Genomic DNA, 18,930 nt, shown 5'->3' on the forward strand with positions numbered 1-18,930 from the left:
TTCCTAACATCACATTATCTGTCCTTTTCCGCTTGACTCATACATATACTAGGTATTGCAAATAAGGGAAACCAGGGGACTTATGTTTATTTGGGCCTGGCTTACTTCACTTAATATAATTTTTTCCAAGCCTTTCCATTTCCTAACATATGGGACAATGTCATTCTTTCTGATGGAGGCATAGAATTACATTTTGTATATATACCACATTTTCTTGATCCATTCATCTACTTAGGGGCATCTGGGTTGGTTCCATCTCTTAGCTTTGGTTAATAATGCTGCAATAAACATAGTTGTGCTGGTAGCTTTAGTGTGGTCTTATTTGTAAACATTTGGGTAAATGCCCAAAAGTGGGATTGCTGGGTCATAGGGGAGGTCTATGTGAAGTCTTTTGAGGAGCGTTCATACTGCTTTCCAAAGTGGTTGAACAAGTTTACATTCCCACCAACAATGAAGTAAGGTTCCCTTCTGTCCACATTCCCTCCAGCATCTGTTGTTAGAGTTCTTGATTTGTGCAATTGTAACTGGAGTGAGGTGCTATCTCAATGTTGTTTTGATTTGCATTTCTTTTATGGCTAGGGATTTTGAGCATTTCTTCATGTGTCTATTGGCCATCCTTCTTTCTTCTTCAGAGAAGTTTCTCTTTAAGTCTTTAGCCCACTTATTTATTGGGCAGTTGTTTTTAGAAATTCCCTCACCTGATACTTGAGCTCTTCTTCTGAATGGTATTGCTGGAAGAGCTGTTCAATATGTTGGGTTTGTGAACACAACTTGGTATAGAAACTTTCACAAATAAGACTTTGCTTCTGAAAGTTGCTCTTAAAGTAAACATTGGTTAGTTAGCCTGGCCAGCTACAAAACATAAATTGGGTGCTTAAAAACAAGATTTATTTTTCACACAGATAGAACTAGTTTTACTATGATAAAGGAAATGGAATATTTGATGATCACGAAAGCCTAATCCATGTTTAACAGGCAACAGCTTTTTGTTGTGGTGCATATGATAGTGAGGAAAAAGCATGCTCTTTTCAACTTAAATTCGTTTCTGAATCACATTCATGACATACTCTCTTCATGTCATTACCTGATTCTGTATACAACCATAAAACACTACATTCCTATTCCATCCCAAATGAAGATAATGTTTTAACATATTCATTAGCAAAGAAGCAAGCATTCAAGGCAGCAAAGTCGTAAGTCTTGAAATGCTCCACAATTTCTATGTTCATTATGCAGGTTTGTCTTCAAGAACTATCAGTTTGTTTTGGCCTTGGCTTTTGCTATTGAGGAGATCAACAAAAACCCTGAACTCTTACATAACTTGACTCTGGGATTTGATGTCTATGATGTCCAATTTGGAACTTGGAGAATATTTAAGAATCCCTTCATTTGGCTTTTTGGGAAGTACAAGATTCCAAACTACTCTTGTCAGAGAGAAAACAGGTCTAGAGCAGTACTAACAGGACCATTAGGAATAACATCTGCCCTCATTGGGACATTGCTACAACTCTACAGATTTCCACAGGTGAGGGTTGGAGGGATACAAAAATGTCTAATTGGTGGCATTTTCGGTGTTAGAAGATAATGATAGGAAGAACCTGAATTTATGTGCCTATCAAGTTTTATAGTATCAAAAGTAAGTACTCCAAGCTAGTGGGATATGTATATTCCTTCTGTTTGGGAAAATAGAAGAATTAGACTAACCAATGCATTATTTATTATTTCAAGTCTTACCAATAATTTCCTTGTGGTGTGAAGATATGATGAGCAGAGTACTGGTGATTTGTACCTGAAATCTTAGCTACTCAGGAAACATTTCCAATTAACCAGCAAAAAGCAAGATGTGAATGTGTGGCTCAAACAGTGAAGTGCAAGCCTTGAAATAAAAAGCCAAGCAAGTGTCTGACACCTTGAGTTTGTGCCCCTGTACTAGCCTTCACATTCACACAAACACAAGCACATAAACACATACACACACACACACATACACACACACACACACACACACACACACACACACACACAAGATATTACGTTGAGTGTGACAATTCTGGCTCAGAATGAGAAGTGGAAATGTTTTATCTCATATGTAAAAGTTAGATCTAAAATGTGAGCATGCCATATTAAAATATTTAGGACACATACATAGCCATTTATATATATACATGATCAATCCAACTAAAGTATGGTATACATAAAGGTGGAACACCATGGTAAAATTTCTGGAATTCCAGAAAGATGAAGCATATCTTCTGCGAGGAGGGTAAATGTTAAGGGGAAAAGGTAGAGAATAGGGAATGGATTGGAAAGGAAAACAAGACAGTATTCAATGTACATATTTGAAAATAGAAAAGAAAACTCAAGGTATGGTTAGGGTTGATATAGATGGGAGAAGTTGATAGAAATAGTGACAAAGATTAAGAGACATTTTATAAGTAATTGGATAGGTTATACAACTATTAAATAATTCAAATATTTCTTTCAAAAATTAAACCAAAACCCTAGCTTTCACCTACTTCAAGTGCTTCTTAACATATTTCAAGACTGTGATTATGATGCATGGCAATCTTCTCATTCATGGAGCATCCAATTTTCTTTCCGTTTAGCTTACATTTGGGCCTTTTGATCATTCCCTGAGTGACCATCACAAGTTTCCTGCTCTCTATCAGGTGGCCCCAAAGGACACATCAATAGCCACTGCCATGGTGTCATTACTGCTCCACTTCACCTGGAGCTGGGTTGGACTGTTCACTTCACAAGATGAGAATGGCTTGTGGATGCTTCCTGAGCTTAAAAAAGAAATGGCCAAGAATAGAGTTTGTGTAGCCTATGAGCTACCAATATCAAGCAAAGGCACTGAACATATAATCAGAATTATGGCCGTTTATAACGAGATAAATAAATCTTCAGCCAATGTCCTCATCATTTATGGTGATAATGAATCACTGCTAGATTTAATGCTATTTGTTGAGCAATTTTTAATAAAAGGCAAAGTTTGTATCATGAACTCACAGTGGGATTTAAAAACGAGGAGATATTTCATGCTAGGCTCATTCCATGTACCTCTTATTTTCTCACACCATCATGCAGATGTTTCTGGATTCACAGATTTTGTCAAAGCAGTTCACCCTTCCAAATACCCAGAAGACTTTTTCCTTGCAAAGCTGTGGTTTCTCTCTTATAATTGCTCAGATGCTGACTCTGACTGTGTAACATGGGACAGTTGTCCTCGTGATGCCTCCTTGGATTGGTTGCCTAGGCACATTTTTGACATTACCATGTCTAGAGATAGTTACAATATATATAATGCTGTGTATGCTGTGGCCCAGGCTCTCCATGAGATGCTTCTTCATCAAACAGAAGTTCAAACAATGGGAAATAGAAAAGGGACAGTGCATTCCCCTGTACAGGTACTTTCTCTTTACTGGTTGGCACACATCATGAGCAAAAGCACTTCCTGGAGAATGTACTGGATGAAATTAAATATTTGGATTGTTTTTCCAAAACCCAGGAAATTACTTTTTTATCTATCATGGGGCTTGAACTCTGGGCCTGGGCGCTGTCCCTCAGCTCTTCAGCTCAAGGCTAGCTCTCTACCACTTGAGCCAAAGCACAATTCTCAGTTTTCTGGTGGTTTATTGGAGATAAGAGTCACACAGACTTCCCACCTGGGCTGGCTTTGAACCACGATCCTCAGATCTCAGCCTCCTAAGTAGCTAGGATTATAAGCATGAGCCACCAGTGCTACACCAGGAAATTATTTTTGTTTACATGTCTTAGAGATACTCTAGATATATGTGCAAATTTTCTTACAAATAAAGAGGTCAGTAACAAAATTAAATATAATTCATATTTTTATAATGCATTTTTTCTTTTGTTGGTTTTTTGTATTCATTTGATTTTTGCTGCTCCTAGGGCTTGACATCAGGGACTGGATGCTGTTCCAAGATCACTTTGTACTCATACCTAGTGCTCTGCCACTTGAGCCATGCCACCACTTCCAGCTTTTATTGAGTAGTTTTTTAAGAGTCTTATGGGCTTTTCTGCCTGGGATGGTTTCCAACCATGATCTTCAGATCTCATGCTCCTCAGTACCTAAAATTATAGGCATGAGCCACCAGATCTTGGCTTATGAGTTGGTTTCATTACAAATAACCTCAACATGCTCATAGTTAATGTTTTGAAAACTGTAAATTCAGCTTCTTTCTATGAGTTTCTTGAGTAATAGCAAAGGATCATCTGTTCAACAGAATTATCCATATTTTTCATATGTGATCTAGTTTCATTCAACTTCCATATTAAAAGTTTAGCAAACTCCAAGTATAGGCATTCATTAAAAAAATGATAGTTGGTAAAAACTGTAGCTAAGCAACTGAGTATTATCTCATTCCTGGCTGTTTGTTTGGAATTGGTTTCTCTTATTTAAACAAAAAGCCTTCTGATCGTTTTCTGACAGATCAGGATTCAGAGAGATTATTTCATTCCTCCATAGAATTTCTTCTGCTATACTTCATTAGTTGGCTATGCTATGCTTGGATTGAGAGCTTGAAGGCAATCAGGAGTTTTTCTTACTTCAGGTTTTCTGTCTTAACTCGGCTATACTTCACCAGAAAATGATGTATCTCTTTTAGCTGCACCCTTTTCTGAAAAACATCCAATTTTACAACCCTGCTGGAGAACAAGTGACTTTGGATGAGAAAAGGAAATTGGAGCCAGAGTATGACATTCTGAACATTTGGAATTTTCCAGAAGGTCTTCAACTGGAGGTGAAAGTAGGAAAATTTTCTCCATATGCTCTCCATGGTAATCAACTGTCTTTATCTGAAGATATGGTAGATTGGGCCATAGGAACTACAGAGGTGGGTTGGCTCTAATCATAATGATTTTTTAAATTTCATATTATTCTAAAGATGCTATATAGAGGGGTTACAGTCACATGACTAAGGCAATGAGTAAAATTCTTATCGAGCATTGTTTCCCTTTCCCTAGTTTTTCTCCCACTATTCCTGCCCTCCCCCATATCACTAAAATCATAATGATTTTAAGGACACCTATGTAAGTAAAAGTCATCATTCTACTTTACACCTGTCTGACTATCATCAACTTTCACCTGTAACTTAATTATTCAGATAGCTGAGATCTGAATATCACAATTTAAAATTAGCCCACACATGAACATCTGTGAGACTCTTATCGCCAATTAACCACCAAAAATCCAGAAGTGGAGCTGTAATTCAAGTAGTAGAGTGCTAAACTTGAGCAAAAATGCTCAAGGCCACTGCTTAGACCTTGAGTTCAAGCCCCAGGTCTGACTACCATCAAAAAAATTTTTAATGTTTTCCTAAATGTTGATTTTGAATACCTTCATAAAAATAAATAATATATATTTAGTAAGTTTCTCACACGGTGATAAAGTACCTGATGAATCACTGTATTTAGATGAATGGTTTATTCTGCGGTGTTTTCATTCAATAGAAAGTAGACCTGCTACATAGGCATCTTTGGGAAGAGGAATCATTGAAGATGCCTGGGAAAAGAGTCTCACTTCATGGTCACTAGAAAACCAAGAGAAAGATGATTCTGGGGTTCACAAAACTATAAAAAAGGAGGTTTTTCTCCAGGCTCATCTCCATTTTACACATGAGGAGGGGACAACACATAATGACATGAACTCAAGCCAGTTTATTAGGCTCTCCACAGGGAATTACTTTCTCACAATGAGTTTCCCATACTTTTCACTAGTTCAACAGGCTACTAATCAAGTTTGCATCTCATAAGCCTTTGAGAATAATGGCATTTAGAATCTATAACAGAATTCAAATAATTGACTACATTTACCCACATAGAAACATAATCCTTAATAATCTGATTTTTTTAAAAAAAAAGAATGGACTTTTGGAGTGTGGGGTATGAGTCTAAACAGTTACTGACACACCTCTGACTTTCGTCAGACTCCTCACTCTGTCTGCAGTGAGAGTTGTGTTCCAGGATTCAGGAAATCTCCTCAGGAGGGAAAGGCTGCCTGTTGCTTTTCTTGTAACCCTTGCCAACAGAATGAGATCACTAATGGGACAGGTAAGTCCATGTCATAGTTAGGAATTCTTCATTTCGCTCTAGTTTTCCTCAGTCAAACAAACTCAATGCAAAAGTTGTATATTAGGGTTTCCCAGCCGATTTGTCTTTTCTCTGGTATGGTGGTATTGCTAGTGAAATATAATGCATCATTGTTTTGAATTACATATTAGTAATATTTTTGATATACTGCAGGCAAAGTTATTTGCAAGAATGCCTCTTATCATGAATCATTGGACAAAGGTGAACTGAAATACATTAAATGTAAGTTTTATTAAGGAGAGTGATCTTTTTTATGTTGATACTGTTTTTATTGTAAAAATACTGTACAGAAGGGATACAGTTATATGAGCAAGGTAATGACTACATTTCCTATCAAGCATAGTTGCCTCCACCTTTGTTTTTACCCTACTATCCTACCCACCCACCTCCACAACTACACTGCCCCCCACACCGCCACCTAAATTGTGAAGTTCATTTTTCAACATAATGTATTCTACATCTCATTGTTACAATGGGTCAACCTGAATCCCTATTTAAGCATTATGTTTTTCACCTCCTCTCCCCAATTTAGAGAAAGTTATATACAATATGTAGGGCACCAACATCAAATACTGTGAAATGAGGGGTTATACCGTGGAGGAGGAACATACAAAGAAAAAAATCACATGGTAGTTATAACTAGGTTAGAAACAATAGCAAGAAAAAACAAACCACGTGTGTCCCTATCTTGGGGTTCATTTCACTTAACATGATCTTATTTGGTCATATGTACATAATCATCTTTCTGCTTGTCCCAGACATATAAGTTACTGCAAATAAGGTAAATCATGGGACCCATGTTTCTTTGGGCCTGATTTACTAAACTTAATATAATTTTTCCCAAGTCTTTCCATTTTCTAACAGATGGGGCAATGGCATTCTTTCTGATGGAGGCATAGAATTCCAGTGTGTGTGTGTGTGTATGTGTGTGTGTGTGTGTGTGTGTGTGTGTGTGTGTGTGTATCACATTTTCTTGATCCATTCATCTATTGAGGAGCATCTGAGTTGGTTCCATATCTTAGCTATAGTAAATAATTCTGCAATAAACATAGTTGTGCTGTTAGCTTTGGTATGGTCTTGTTTGTGATCATTTGGGTACATGCCAAAAAGTGGGATTGCTGAGAAACAGGGAGGTCTATGTGGAGTCTTTTGAGGAACCTCCACACTGTTTTCCAGAGTGATTGAACGAGTTTGCACCCCAACCAACAGAGAAGTAGGGTTCCAGTCTGGCCACATCCCCTCCAGCATCTATAGTTGTTAGAGTTCTTGATTATAGCCATTCTTTTTTTTTTTTTTTTTTTTGGTCGGTCTTGGTGCTTGAACCATAGGCTTGGACGCTGTCCATGCACTCTTTGGCTCAAGGCGAGCACTCTACTGCTTCAGCCACGACACCACTTTTGGTTTTCTAGTGGTTTATTGAAGATAAGAGTCTCACGGACTTTCCTGCCCGGGCTGGCTTTGAACCATGATCCTCACATCTCAGCCTCCTGAGTAGCTAGGATTACAGGCGTGAGCCACCATCGCCCCGCTGATTATTCTAACAGGAGTGAGCTGCAATCTCAATGTTGTTTTGATTTGCATTTCTTTTTTGGCTATATAGGTTGAGCCATTCATGTGTCTATTGGCCATTCTTATTTCCTCCTCAGAGAAGTTTCTCTTTAAGTCTTTAGCCAACTTATTGGACAGTTGTTTCTTTGAGATTTGTTGTTGGGGGATTTCTTTTTTTGAATTCCAACTAAATTTTAGATATGAGACCCTTGTCCATTGTATAGCTAGTGAAGATCTTATCCCAGGCTATGGACTTTCTATTGGTCTTGTTAGCTATGTGCCTTGCCATACAGAAGTTCTGCAGCTTCATGCAATCCCATTTATCCAAACTTTTTTTGATTTGTTGTGTTTCTGGGGCTCTATTAGAAAACTTTCAGCCTATGCCAAGGATAACTAGGGTTTCTCCTATTCCTTCCCCTAATGTTTTCATGGAGTCTGCTTTGCCTCCGAGGTCGTTGATCCATTTGGAGTTGATTCTGGTTCAGGGTGATAATATAAAGATCTAGCTTAAGTTTTCTACAGGTGATTAACTAATTCTGCCACCACCATTTACTGAAGAGGCTGTCTTTCTTCCATTCTATTTTTAGTCCTGTTATTGAAAAATATTTAGCTCTATGTCTGTGGGTTCATTTCTGGAATTTCAATTCTATTCCATTGGTCCTGAGGTCTGTTTTCGTGCCAGTACCAAGCTATTTTGATTACTCTGGCTTTGTAGTAGAGTTTGAAATTTGCCATTGATATTCCTCCAGCATTGTTCTTTCTATAAAAGGTTGTTTTTGCTATTCAGGGTCTTTTATTGTTCCATATGAATTTTTAGATCGCTTCTTTATTTCCTTGAAGAATGAGGTTAGAATATTGATAGGTATCACATTGAATTTGTAGATACCCTTGGGAATTATTGCCATTTTCATGATTTTGATCCTTCCAATCCAGGAGCATGGGAGATTTTTCCTCTTCCTAAGTTCTGCTTTGATTTCCTTTTTCAGGTTTTTAAAGTTTTCATCATAGAGGTCCTTCACTTTAGTTGTTAATTCTTAGGTATTTTATTTTTTGTGAGCTACTACAAAAGGAGTTGCTTTCCTGATTTCAGGTGCCCTCTTCTCATTGTTGTCATACAGAAAAGCCATTAATTTTTGACTGTTAATTTTATACCCCACTACTTTGCCAAAGTTTCACATCAGGTAGAGTAATTTGGGAGTGGAGTCTATGGGATTCTTTAAATACAATATCATGTCATCTGTAAAGAGGGAGAGTTTTACTTGATCTTTTCCTGTTTGGACCCCTTTTATGTTTGTATCTTGTCTTATTGCTATAGCTAGGCATTCTAATACTAAATTGAAGAGAAGTGAAGAAATTGGACATCCTTTTCTCATTTGTGAGTTTAGAAGAAATGGCTTCAGTTTTTTGCCATTAAGTATAATACTGGCTGTAGGCTTGTCATATACGGCCTTTATTGTATTAAGGAATGTTCCATGAATTCCTAGTTTTTCCAGAGCCTTCATCATAAAGGGGTGTTGGATCTTCTCAAATGCTTTTTCTGCATCTATTGAGATAACCATGTGGTTCTTATCCTTGCTTCTGTTGATTTGATGAATCATATTAATAGATTTGTGTATATTGAACCAGTTTTGCATCCTTGACATGAATCCTGTTTGATCGTGATGTATGATTTTTTGGATGAATTGTTGAAGTTGACTGGCCAAAATTTTGTTAAGAAGTTTTGCATCAATATTCATCAAAGAAATGGGTCTATAGTTCTCTTTCTTTAATGAGTCCTTGCCTGGTTTGGGGATGAGGGTTAAGATGGCTTCATAGAATTCGGTAGTGAAATTTCAATTTCAGTTTCATTGACGAGTTGGAGGAGTATTGGGGTGAGTTCCGCTTTTAAGCCCTTGTACAATTCAGGTGTAAATCCATCCGGTCCTGAGCTTTTCTTAGATGGGAGGCCTCTTATTGCTTTTTGTGTTTCAAGGCTTGATATGTTAAGTTGGTTTAACTCAACTTGTTTTAGTTTCAGCATCTTTTTTTTTTTTAAATTGTATTTTATTTTATTTGAGAACATACTGTACAAGGGGCTACAATTACATGGGCAGGATAATGCATACATTTCTTACCAAGCATTGCAGCCTCCTCCTTTGTTTACCCTTCACTTCCCTTCCCCGCCTCCCCCCTCCCCCCACCCAATTTTACCCCCCTCCCCCCACCCAATTATACCCCCCTCCCCCCCCCACACCGGCATTGTAAAGCTGGTTTTGACATGACATTTTGTACTTCTCATTGTTGCAACAGGTCCACCTGAATCCTTAAACGACTTGTTTGTCCCCATCTACTCCACATGTTATACTGACATCAAATATAGTGAAAACGGGGGTTACACTGTGGGGGAGGGACATACAAAGCAACAAAGAAATAATCTTATAAATGCATTAGAAATACATGCATGAAAGAAACAAAAACATTAAAATACATATTTAAGGGTTCATTTTCCTAACATCACATTATCTGACCTTTTCCGCTTGACTCATACCTATACTAGATATTGCAAATAAGGGAAACCATGGGACCTATGCTTCTTTGGGCCTGGCTTACTTCACTTAATATAATTTTTTCCAAACCTTTCCATTTCCTAACAAATGGGGAAATGTCATTCTTTCTGATGGAGGCATAGAATTCCATTGTGTATATATACCACATTTTCTTGATCCATTCATCTACTGAGGGGCATCTGGGTTGGTTCCATATCTTAGATATGGTAAATAATGCTGCAATAAACATAGTTGTGCTGGTAGCTTTAGTGTGGTCTTGTTTGTAAACATTTGGGTAAATGCCCAAAAGTGGGATTGCTGGATCATAGGGGAGATCTATGTGAAGTCTTTTGAGGAACCTCCATACTGCTTTCCGAAGTGGTTGAACAAGTTTACATTCCCACCAACAATGAAGTAAGGTTCCTTTCTGTCCACATCCCCTCCAGCATCTGTTGTTATTAGAGTTCTTGATTTTTGCTGTTCTAACTGGAGTGAGGTGATATCTCAATGTTGTTTTGATTTGCATTTCTTTTATGGCTAGGGATGTTGAACATTTCTTCATGTTTCTAGTGGCCATCCTTCTTTCTTCTTCAGAGAAGCTTCTCTTTAAGTCTTTCGCCCACTTATTTATTGGGCAGTTGTTTCTTTGAGGATTTGTTGTTGGGTGGTTTAATTTTTTGAGTTCCAAGTATATTTTAGATATGAGACCCTTGTCCGTTGTATGGCTAGTAAAGATCTTCTCCCAATCGGTGGGTTTTCTATTGATCTTGCCAGCTATGTCATTTGCCCTGCAGAAGCTCTGCAATCTTATGCAATCCCATTTGTCCAACCTTTCTTTGATTTGTTGTGCTTCCGGGTCTCTATTCAGAAAATTTCGACCTGAGCCAAGGAGACCTAGGGTTTCTCCTATTCCATCCTGTAATGTTTTCAGAGTGTCTGCTTTGAGTTCAAGGTCTTTGATCCATTTGGAGTTGATTCTGGTGCAGGGTGATATATAAGGATCTAGCTTTAGTTTTCTACATGTAGTTAACCAATTTTGCCAGCACCATTTACTGAAGAGGCTGTCTTTCTTCCATTCTATTGTTTTAGCTTCCTTATCGAAGATTAGGTGGCTATAGGTCTGTAGGTTCATTTCTGGGTTTTCAATTCTATTCCATTGATCCTGAGGTCTGTTCTTATGCCAATACCAAGCTGTTTTGATTACTATGGCTTTATAGTAGAGTTTGAAATTTGGTATTGAAATTCCTCCAGCAGTGTTCTTTCCGTTGAGGAGCGTTTTTGCTATTCGGGGTCTTTTATTGTTCCATATGAATTTTTGGATTGCCTCCTCTATTTCCTTGAAGAATGAGGGTGGAATTTTGATAGGTATCGCGTTGAATTTGTAGATAGCCTTGGGAAGTATTGCCATTTTCACGATGTTAATCTTGCCAATCCAGGAGCATGGGAGGTTTTGCCATTTTTTAAGTTCTGTGTTGATTTCCTTTTTCAAGATTTTAAAGTTTTCATTATAGAGGTCCTTCACTTCTTTGGTTAAGTTAATTCCTAGGTATTTTATTTTTTGTGGGGCTATTACAAATGGAGTTGCTTTCCTAATTTCAGCCACACTTTTCTCATTGTTGGCATATAGAAAAGCCATTGATTTTTGGGGGTTAATTTTATAACCTGCTACTTTGCCAAAGTTTTGAATCAGCTTGAGTAATTTGGGAGTGGAGTCTATGGGATTCTTTAAATACAAGATCATGTCATCTGCAAAGAGGGAGAGTTTTATTTCTTCTTTCCCTATTTGGATCCCCTTTATGTCTACATCTTGTCTTATTGCTGTAGCTAGGCATTCTAATACTAGATTGAAGAGAAGTCGAGAGAGTGGGCATCCTTGTCTTGTTCCTGAGTTAAGAGGAAATGGCTTTAGTTTTTCACCATTGAGTATAATGCTGGCTGTAGGTTTGTCATATACAGCCTTTATTATATTGAGGAATGTTCCATGGATTCCTAATTTTTCCAGAACCTTCACCATAAAGGGGTGTTGGATCTTGTCATATGCTTTTTCTGCATCTATTGAGATAACCATGTGGTTCTTATTCTTGCTCCTGTTGATGTGATGAATAATATTAATTGATTTGCGTATATTGAACCAGCTTTGCATCCCTGAAATGAATCCTGTTTGATCATGGTGTATGATTTTTTGGATGAATTGTTGAAGTTGACTGGCCAAAATTTTGTTGAGAAGTTTTGCATCAATATTCATCCAAGAAATGGGTCTATAGTTCTCTTTCTTTGATGAGTCCTTGCCTGGTTTGGGGATGAGGGTTAAGATGGCTTCATAGAATTCGGTAGTGAAATTTCAATTTCAGTTTCATTGACGAATTGGAGGAGTATTGGTGTGACTTCTGCTTTTAAGCTCTTGTACAATTCAGCTGTAAATCCATCCTGAGCTTTTCTTAGATGGGAGGCCTCTTATTGCTTTTTGTGTTTCAAGGCTTGATACGGGTCTGTTAAGTTGGTTCAATTCATCTTGGTTAAGTTTCAGCATCTTGATATTTGCAAGGAAATAGTCCATTTCTTCCACATTCTCAAACTTATTAGCATAAAGGATTGAAAAGTATTTGCTTATAATATTCTGAATCTTAGTTGGTTCTGCTATGAAGTTTCCATTCTCAACTCTGAGTTTGTTTATTAGGGTGTGGTCTCTTCTTTTTGTTGATTCTTTCTATGGTTTTTTTTTGGATTCTAATTAATTTAATTCTCATTTTATTTTATTCATTTCTTTCTGTCTACTGGATTGGGGTTTAGCTTGCTGCTCATTTTCAAAGAGATTCAGATGTCTCATTAAATGGTTGGTTTTAGATATTTCCAGTTTGTTGCTATAGGAACCAAGAGCTCTAAATTTGCCTCTGAGTACTGCCTTTGCTGTGTCCCAGAGGAGATGGTAATTTCTGTGTTCATTTTTCTTGGATATCATGAACATTTGAATTTCCTTTCTCATGCTTTCAATCTCCATGAGCTACAGGACTTTCTTTGGTTGCTTTTGGTGTTGACTTCTAATTTTGTTCCTTTTGTGGTCTGAGAGAATGGGGGGCATAAGTACAATGTTTCTGAATTTGGAAAAGTTTGCTTTGTGACCTAAAATGCGGTCTATTTTGGAAAATGTTCCATGTGCTGCTGAGAAAAACATGTATTCTGATGCTTCTGGGTGAAATATTAGGTAGATGTCTGTTAAATCTATTTCATCTATGCAGTTGTTTAGATCTGCAGAATCTCTGTTGAGTTTTTGCCGAGTTGATCTGTCTAGTGGGGATAGTGGTGTGTTAAAGTCTCCAAAAATTAATGTCTTTGGATTTATGTGAGATTTCAAGGGAAGTAGTGTTTCTTGGATACATTTGGGTGCTCTGTTGTTTGGTGAATAGATATTTAAGGATCGCAATATCCTCCTCAAGGAGAGACATTACTATGTAGTGGAGAGGTAAAAGGAAAGATTGAACTTAACCCAATACTAATCTCAGAGAGGAAATGGGTAGAATAGATTGAATAAAGAGAGAAATAAACCAGAAAAAATTGAAAAAACAGAAGTTTAAATTTTAGAAATGAAACTCTTAAAAACTATGTAAGTATAAACAAATAATACTGATAGTAGAAAAGGATAGAATGAGAGAAGGAAAAAGAAAAAGGAAAAAGGAAAGGAATAAAAAATAAAAAATTTAATAATGGAATACTTAAAAACTATATGGGTATAACCAAATAATACTACTTTAAAGAAGTTAAGACTAAGATGTTGTGAATTAAGTAATCAATTTCTGAATTAAGTATGTTGAAAATGAAGGATAAAGTCTAATAATCGACGACGGGTATATATCTGTGGATGAGCAGAACAGCAATTAAGTCAGGCAAAAATAAAGAATAAAATAAAAGGACCAAAAGGTTAAAAGAGATTTAAAACATGAACACACACAAACACATACACGCACCCTAAAATAAAAATTATGAAGGAAAAAAAGAGAAACTTTTTTATTAAAAAATATGTAGAAAAAGAGTTCTTTGATTTTTTTGGGTACTAGGGGGAAGATTTGTATATCCAATCTGTCTGTAACCAGTCTCATGGTGGAGTCTCTGGTTTGCTTGTGGTGTTTGGTTTTCCTGTTTCTTGATTGTTTTCTTAAGTCACTTTGTTTGAGCAGGCAGAAAAAAGGTCTACCTTACCCAGAACTTTGTGATCCTCCTCCCAGGCTAGTTCAGTCGGAGGGACATCTGCTGTGTATCACAAAAGAGTCAGATGGCTGTTTCTTCTAGCTTGGAGTTGCTGTGATGAGGCAAAGTTCTGGGTAGGGTTGAGGCCTGTCAGCAATCAGTAGCTTTTCCTTGAGTGGCTAGCTCTGGAGACAAGCACATTGCCCAGCCTGGAGCCATTCTCAGGATTTATGTTTACTGAGTTTCAATTGTTTGTCTTTTATCCCTCCTGCTGCTGGGTCCTGTCTAGGCTGCAGTGGGAAGGGACAACCTCTGCCTTTCTTTACCCAGTGAAGAAAGTCATTCTTCTGGTGGCAGAGCTCCCTCAGCCTGGGAAAGGCAACTTTCCACTGGGTGGAGCTGAGCCTGGCATGTTGGATCAGGTTCCTGTGACCTGTTGAATGGCTCCTATTGTTTTCTTCCAAGACCTGAGTTGGAGCTAGTTGCTTGGGACAGGCATTTGTCAGTATGAAAGATGGGGTTCTTCTCCAGTGTTGGTGGAGGGGCTACCTTCCACTGCTGCTCCTTGAGAAGGAGTAAAGATGTCTTGGAGGTATTCATATCAGCCTCTTGGTTTCTGGGCCATCTATGTTCTGTGATCAGCAGGATGAAGATTCTGGCTCCTTATGGGTAGAATCCACTCATACACCATGTCTGGTGCCTTTGTCTCGGGCTCTCTCTGTTGATATGATGGCCACCACCAGGGAAATTGGCAAGTGCTCCTTGACCAAGCAACCAGGATTTTTCTTCTCTGGCCAAACTCTCTGTAGTGTGATGGCACACTTGGTGTGATTTTCTACCCTAGGACTGTTCACTAGAACACTAAAACTGCTTTCTATGCAAGAGCTGGATTAGCTTCCAGGTTCTCCTCTGCCATCTTCCTACAGATTCCACAGTGATTGTTTTAAGTTACATTTTTGTCCACACAGAAAAGATGATTCATGCATATTGCTATTTTTCAGTGCCCACAACTCTTCTTGGCACAGGACAAGCGTGCAGAAAGGCAGATTCAGTTGAAGAAGTGAGCATTACTATAGAGTTTCCAAGACGGTTTTCTCTGTTCCAACTGTTTCACAGATAAATAGGCAAGATGAACATAATTAGATGAATTCAAGTGTGTGCCACAGGAATGAAATTGTTTTACAGTGTCATGCAGGAAATTGTGACATGTACAATTACAATTTTCAGTAGGATTGGAAAATAGGGCACAGTTCAGTTCATCAGAGTGAGGAAAAGTGCAGAAAATTGTCAGGATATTAGAATACCCCAACTGTCATGATGTTAATATATGTGATAATCACTGAAGGAACAAGTCAAATTTTTCTGTAAAAGCCTGAATAAAGAACTAGATGATAATGGGAACAGGTCAAGGTTTAGAAAAGAAAAAAATACTTTTATTGTAAATGCTTACAGGTTAGGATAACTTCTAAGTGAAAAATTTCCTAAATTCTTTGAAGTAAAAGACATTCACAACAAGAACTAATGGTAGCTTACCCTTCCCACCAGATATGGGCCAGTGTGTGAAATGTGCAGCTCATCAGTATGTCAACACACAGAGAAATCAGTGCCTCCTGAGAGATGCAAGTTTCCTGGCTTTTGGAGATCCCTTGGGCATGGCTCTGGCCTGCATGGCTATCTGCTTCTCTATGCTAACTGTTGCTGTGCTTGGGATATTTGTGAAACACCAAGACACTGCCATTGTCAAGGCCAATAACCGGACTCTCAGCTACATCTTGCTCATCTCCCTCATCTTCTGTTTCCTCTGTTCCTTGCTCTTTCTGGGCCATCCCAACACAGTCACCTGCATCTTGCAACAGGTTACATTTGGAGTAGTGTTCACTGTAGCTGTTTCCACAGTGCCGGCTAAAACAGTGACTGTGGTCCTGGCCTTCAAGGCCACTTCCCCAGGGAGAAAGATGAGGTGGCTGCTGGTATCAGGGGCTCCAAACCTCATCATTCCCATCTGCGCTCTGATCCAGGTGACCCTCTGTGGACTCTGGTTGGGGACCTATCCTCCCTTTGTGGACACAGATGCACAATCTGAACATGGCCATATCATCATCCTGTGCAACAAGGGCTCCGTCACTGCCTTCTACTGTGTCCTGGGATACCTGGGTTCTCTGGCCCTGGCCAGCTTCACTGTGGCTTTTCTGGCCAGGAACCTGCCTGACACCTTCAATGAAGCCAAGTTCCTGACCTTCAGCATGCTGGTGTTTTGCAGTGTGTGGGTCACCTTCCTGCCTGTCTACCACAGTGCCACGGGGAAGGTCATGGTGGCTGTGGAGGTCTTCTCCATCTTGGCCTCTGGTGCAGGACTCCTAGGCTGCATATTTGCCCCAAAGTGTTACAACATCTTGTTAGTGCCAAATAAAAATTCTCTGCATGGTTTCAGTGATAAAAAACTTAGTAGGAGAAACAAACATTCTTAAGACTATACTCACATTTTGATTACTAACTTTTTTACAGTAATATTTTTCTTCTTGTAATGCTTAGTATTATGAAATTTTTACTTCGATAATAAGGATCTATTGTGCATTTTCTAGTCGTCGTAGTCACAAGTATTCACCATTTAAAGTGGAGTTTTTCTGCTATATTTTTGCTTCCTCCTATTCAATCTAAACATTATTCTGTCATACCCTCTTCTAGGGTCTTTTTCACTGATGATTTTCGAAATCACTTTTCTAAATTTTTAAATATATTAGCTTCCTCTCTGCATACCACCATGATAGAGAGTCCTCTAATATGTTTCATTAGTATTTTACTCTTGACAAATTTTCCTCTTTAAATATCATCCTTAGAGATTGTTTTGGTCACTACTTCTGTATTTCTATTCACACATTCACCTTTTGCAAGTATGCTGAGTCTCTTTGGTGGCACCTTTCTTGATGTGTCTTTGTCTGTCTTCTTTTTGCCATTCTCCATCTCCTTCTCTCTCAGCAGTCCTCCCTCTCATGCTGCTTTCCTCATATGGCATTAGGAATGACTTGGATAAGCTACAAAAATATTCTTTACTTTAAATTATAATGTAGAAGATCTTTTGACTCTTCTAAGATTAAATTCTGTAATGCGTCATAGCTTGCTCTCCATGTCTAGATATACTTTTTAATTTGTTGTTCATTAATGAATTTTTACTCATTTAATACATAAAATTTTAAATAATGAATATATATGATTATTTCTTTTAATGTAGCACTTCTTACAATCTGTTGAAAGATGAATAATTTTTAATTTTCTTGTTGGTTGTGGGGCTTGAACTCTGGGACTGTGTGCTCTCCGTGAGCTCTTCAGCTCAAGATGAGCAATCTACCATTGAACCACAGCACGATTTCCAGGTTTCTGGTGGTTAGTTGGATATAAGAGTCCCACAGACTTTATTGCCCAGGCTTGTTTTGAACCAAAATCCTCAGATCTCAGCCTCCTGAGTAGTTAGGGTTACAGGCATAAGCCAGCAGTGCCTGGCTGAAATATGAACATTTCAAAACTCTCAATTTGATAAGGAAAGCATGACTTATTCTTTCAAATAGGTTGACTTAGTAGATTCTATACTATTTCTACAGAATCCCATATTCAAGTCATATAGAAACAATTGTACTCATTTCTCATCTCTTCTAGTGTTCATTACAAGTTTCTTCTTACATTAATTAAATTCATTAAATTAATTAAATTTTTCATGCTTGAACTATACTGTGCCTTACCTTTTTCAGTCATGTCTGTGTTACCACTTGAGCCACAGCTCCATTTCTAGCTCTTTTGGTCTCTCATTGACATTCCTGACCACATAGACTTTCCTGCTCCAACTGATGGCCAACCTCTTCTCACAGTTACATTTCTCATAAAGAAATGACTGTATAACTGACTCTAGTTTTCTATAAATTAATTTTTTGAAAATATAACAATATTTGGGAAAAATTATGTGAATCGTTTTGCTTGAGGGCATACTGTTTAACAAATGAAAATGTAATAATTTCCAACTTCTTCAGTATGTTAATTAGATATATAAAAATACTCATCAGGGCTGAGAAGGTGGCTCAATGGTAAAGTGCTTGCCTTGCATGCCTGAGACCCTGGGTTCGATTCCTCAGCACCATATAAGCAAAAAGAAAAAACCAGAAGTGGCATGATGGCTCAAGTGGTAGAGCGCTAACCTTGAGCTGAAGAGATGAGGGATAGTGCCAAGGCCCAATTTCAGGCCCCATGCACGACCGGACCCCAAATAAATAAATAAATAAATAAATAATAATACTCATCAGTTTCTATTCAGTTTTTTCGACTTCCTTTTTTGTGTTAGGAATTTCATAAATTGGGATGAGTTTATATTATTGAGTAAACAAAGGAGGAGGCAACAATTCTTGATAAGAAATGTACTCGGAGGAGTTCCGGGAAGATGGCAGAGGAGAAGCTGTAATCTGAACAAGCTCTCACATAGAAAGCAGTTTTAGAGTTCCAGTGAACAGTCCTAAGCCAGAGAATCACACCAAGTGTGCCACCACAGGACAGAGAGTTAGACAAGAGAGGGAAGCCA

General features: G+C 38.0%; 1 protein-coding gene across 1 annotated transcript in view; it reads left to right on the forward strand.

The window, feature by feature from the left end:
* Positions 1 to 16,837, forward strand: part of LOC138814268 (vomeronasal type-2 receptor 116-like) — a 30,608-nt gene extending 13,771 nt beyond the window's left edge. The window contains exons 5-9 of the mRNA XM_070003273.1: positions 1,237 to 1,525; positions 2,607 to 3,410; positions 4,632 to 4,859; positions 5,952 to 6,075; positions 15,915 to 16,837. Coding sequence (XP_069859374.1) covers positions 1,237 to 1,525; positions 2,607 to 3,410; positions 4,632 to 4,859; positions 5,952 to 6,075; positions 15,915 to 16,837 — 2,368 coding nt within the window. The remainder of the gene's footprint in view (positions 1 to 1,236; positions 1,526 to 2,606; positions 3,411 to 4,631; positions 4,860 to 5,951; positions 6,076 to 15,914) is intronic.
* Positions 16,838 to 18,930: the final 2,093 nt, after the last annotated feature.

The sequence above is a fragment of the Dipodomys merriami genome, unplaced genomic scaffold, assembly GCF_024711535.1.
Source record: "Dipodomys merriami isolate MVZ:Mamm:240054 unplaced genomic scaffold, mDipMer1.0.p SCAF_6, whole genome shotgun sequence".
Taxonomy (NCBI): Eukaryota; Metazoa; Chordata; class Mammalia; order Rodentia; family Heteromyidae; genus Dipodomys; species Dipodomys merriami.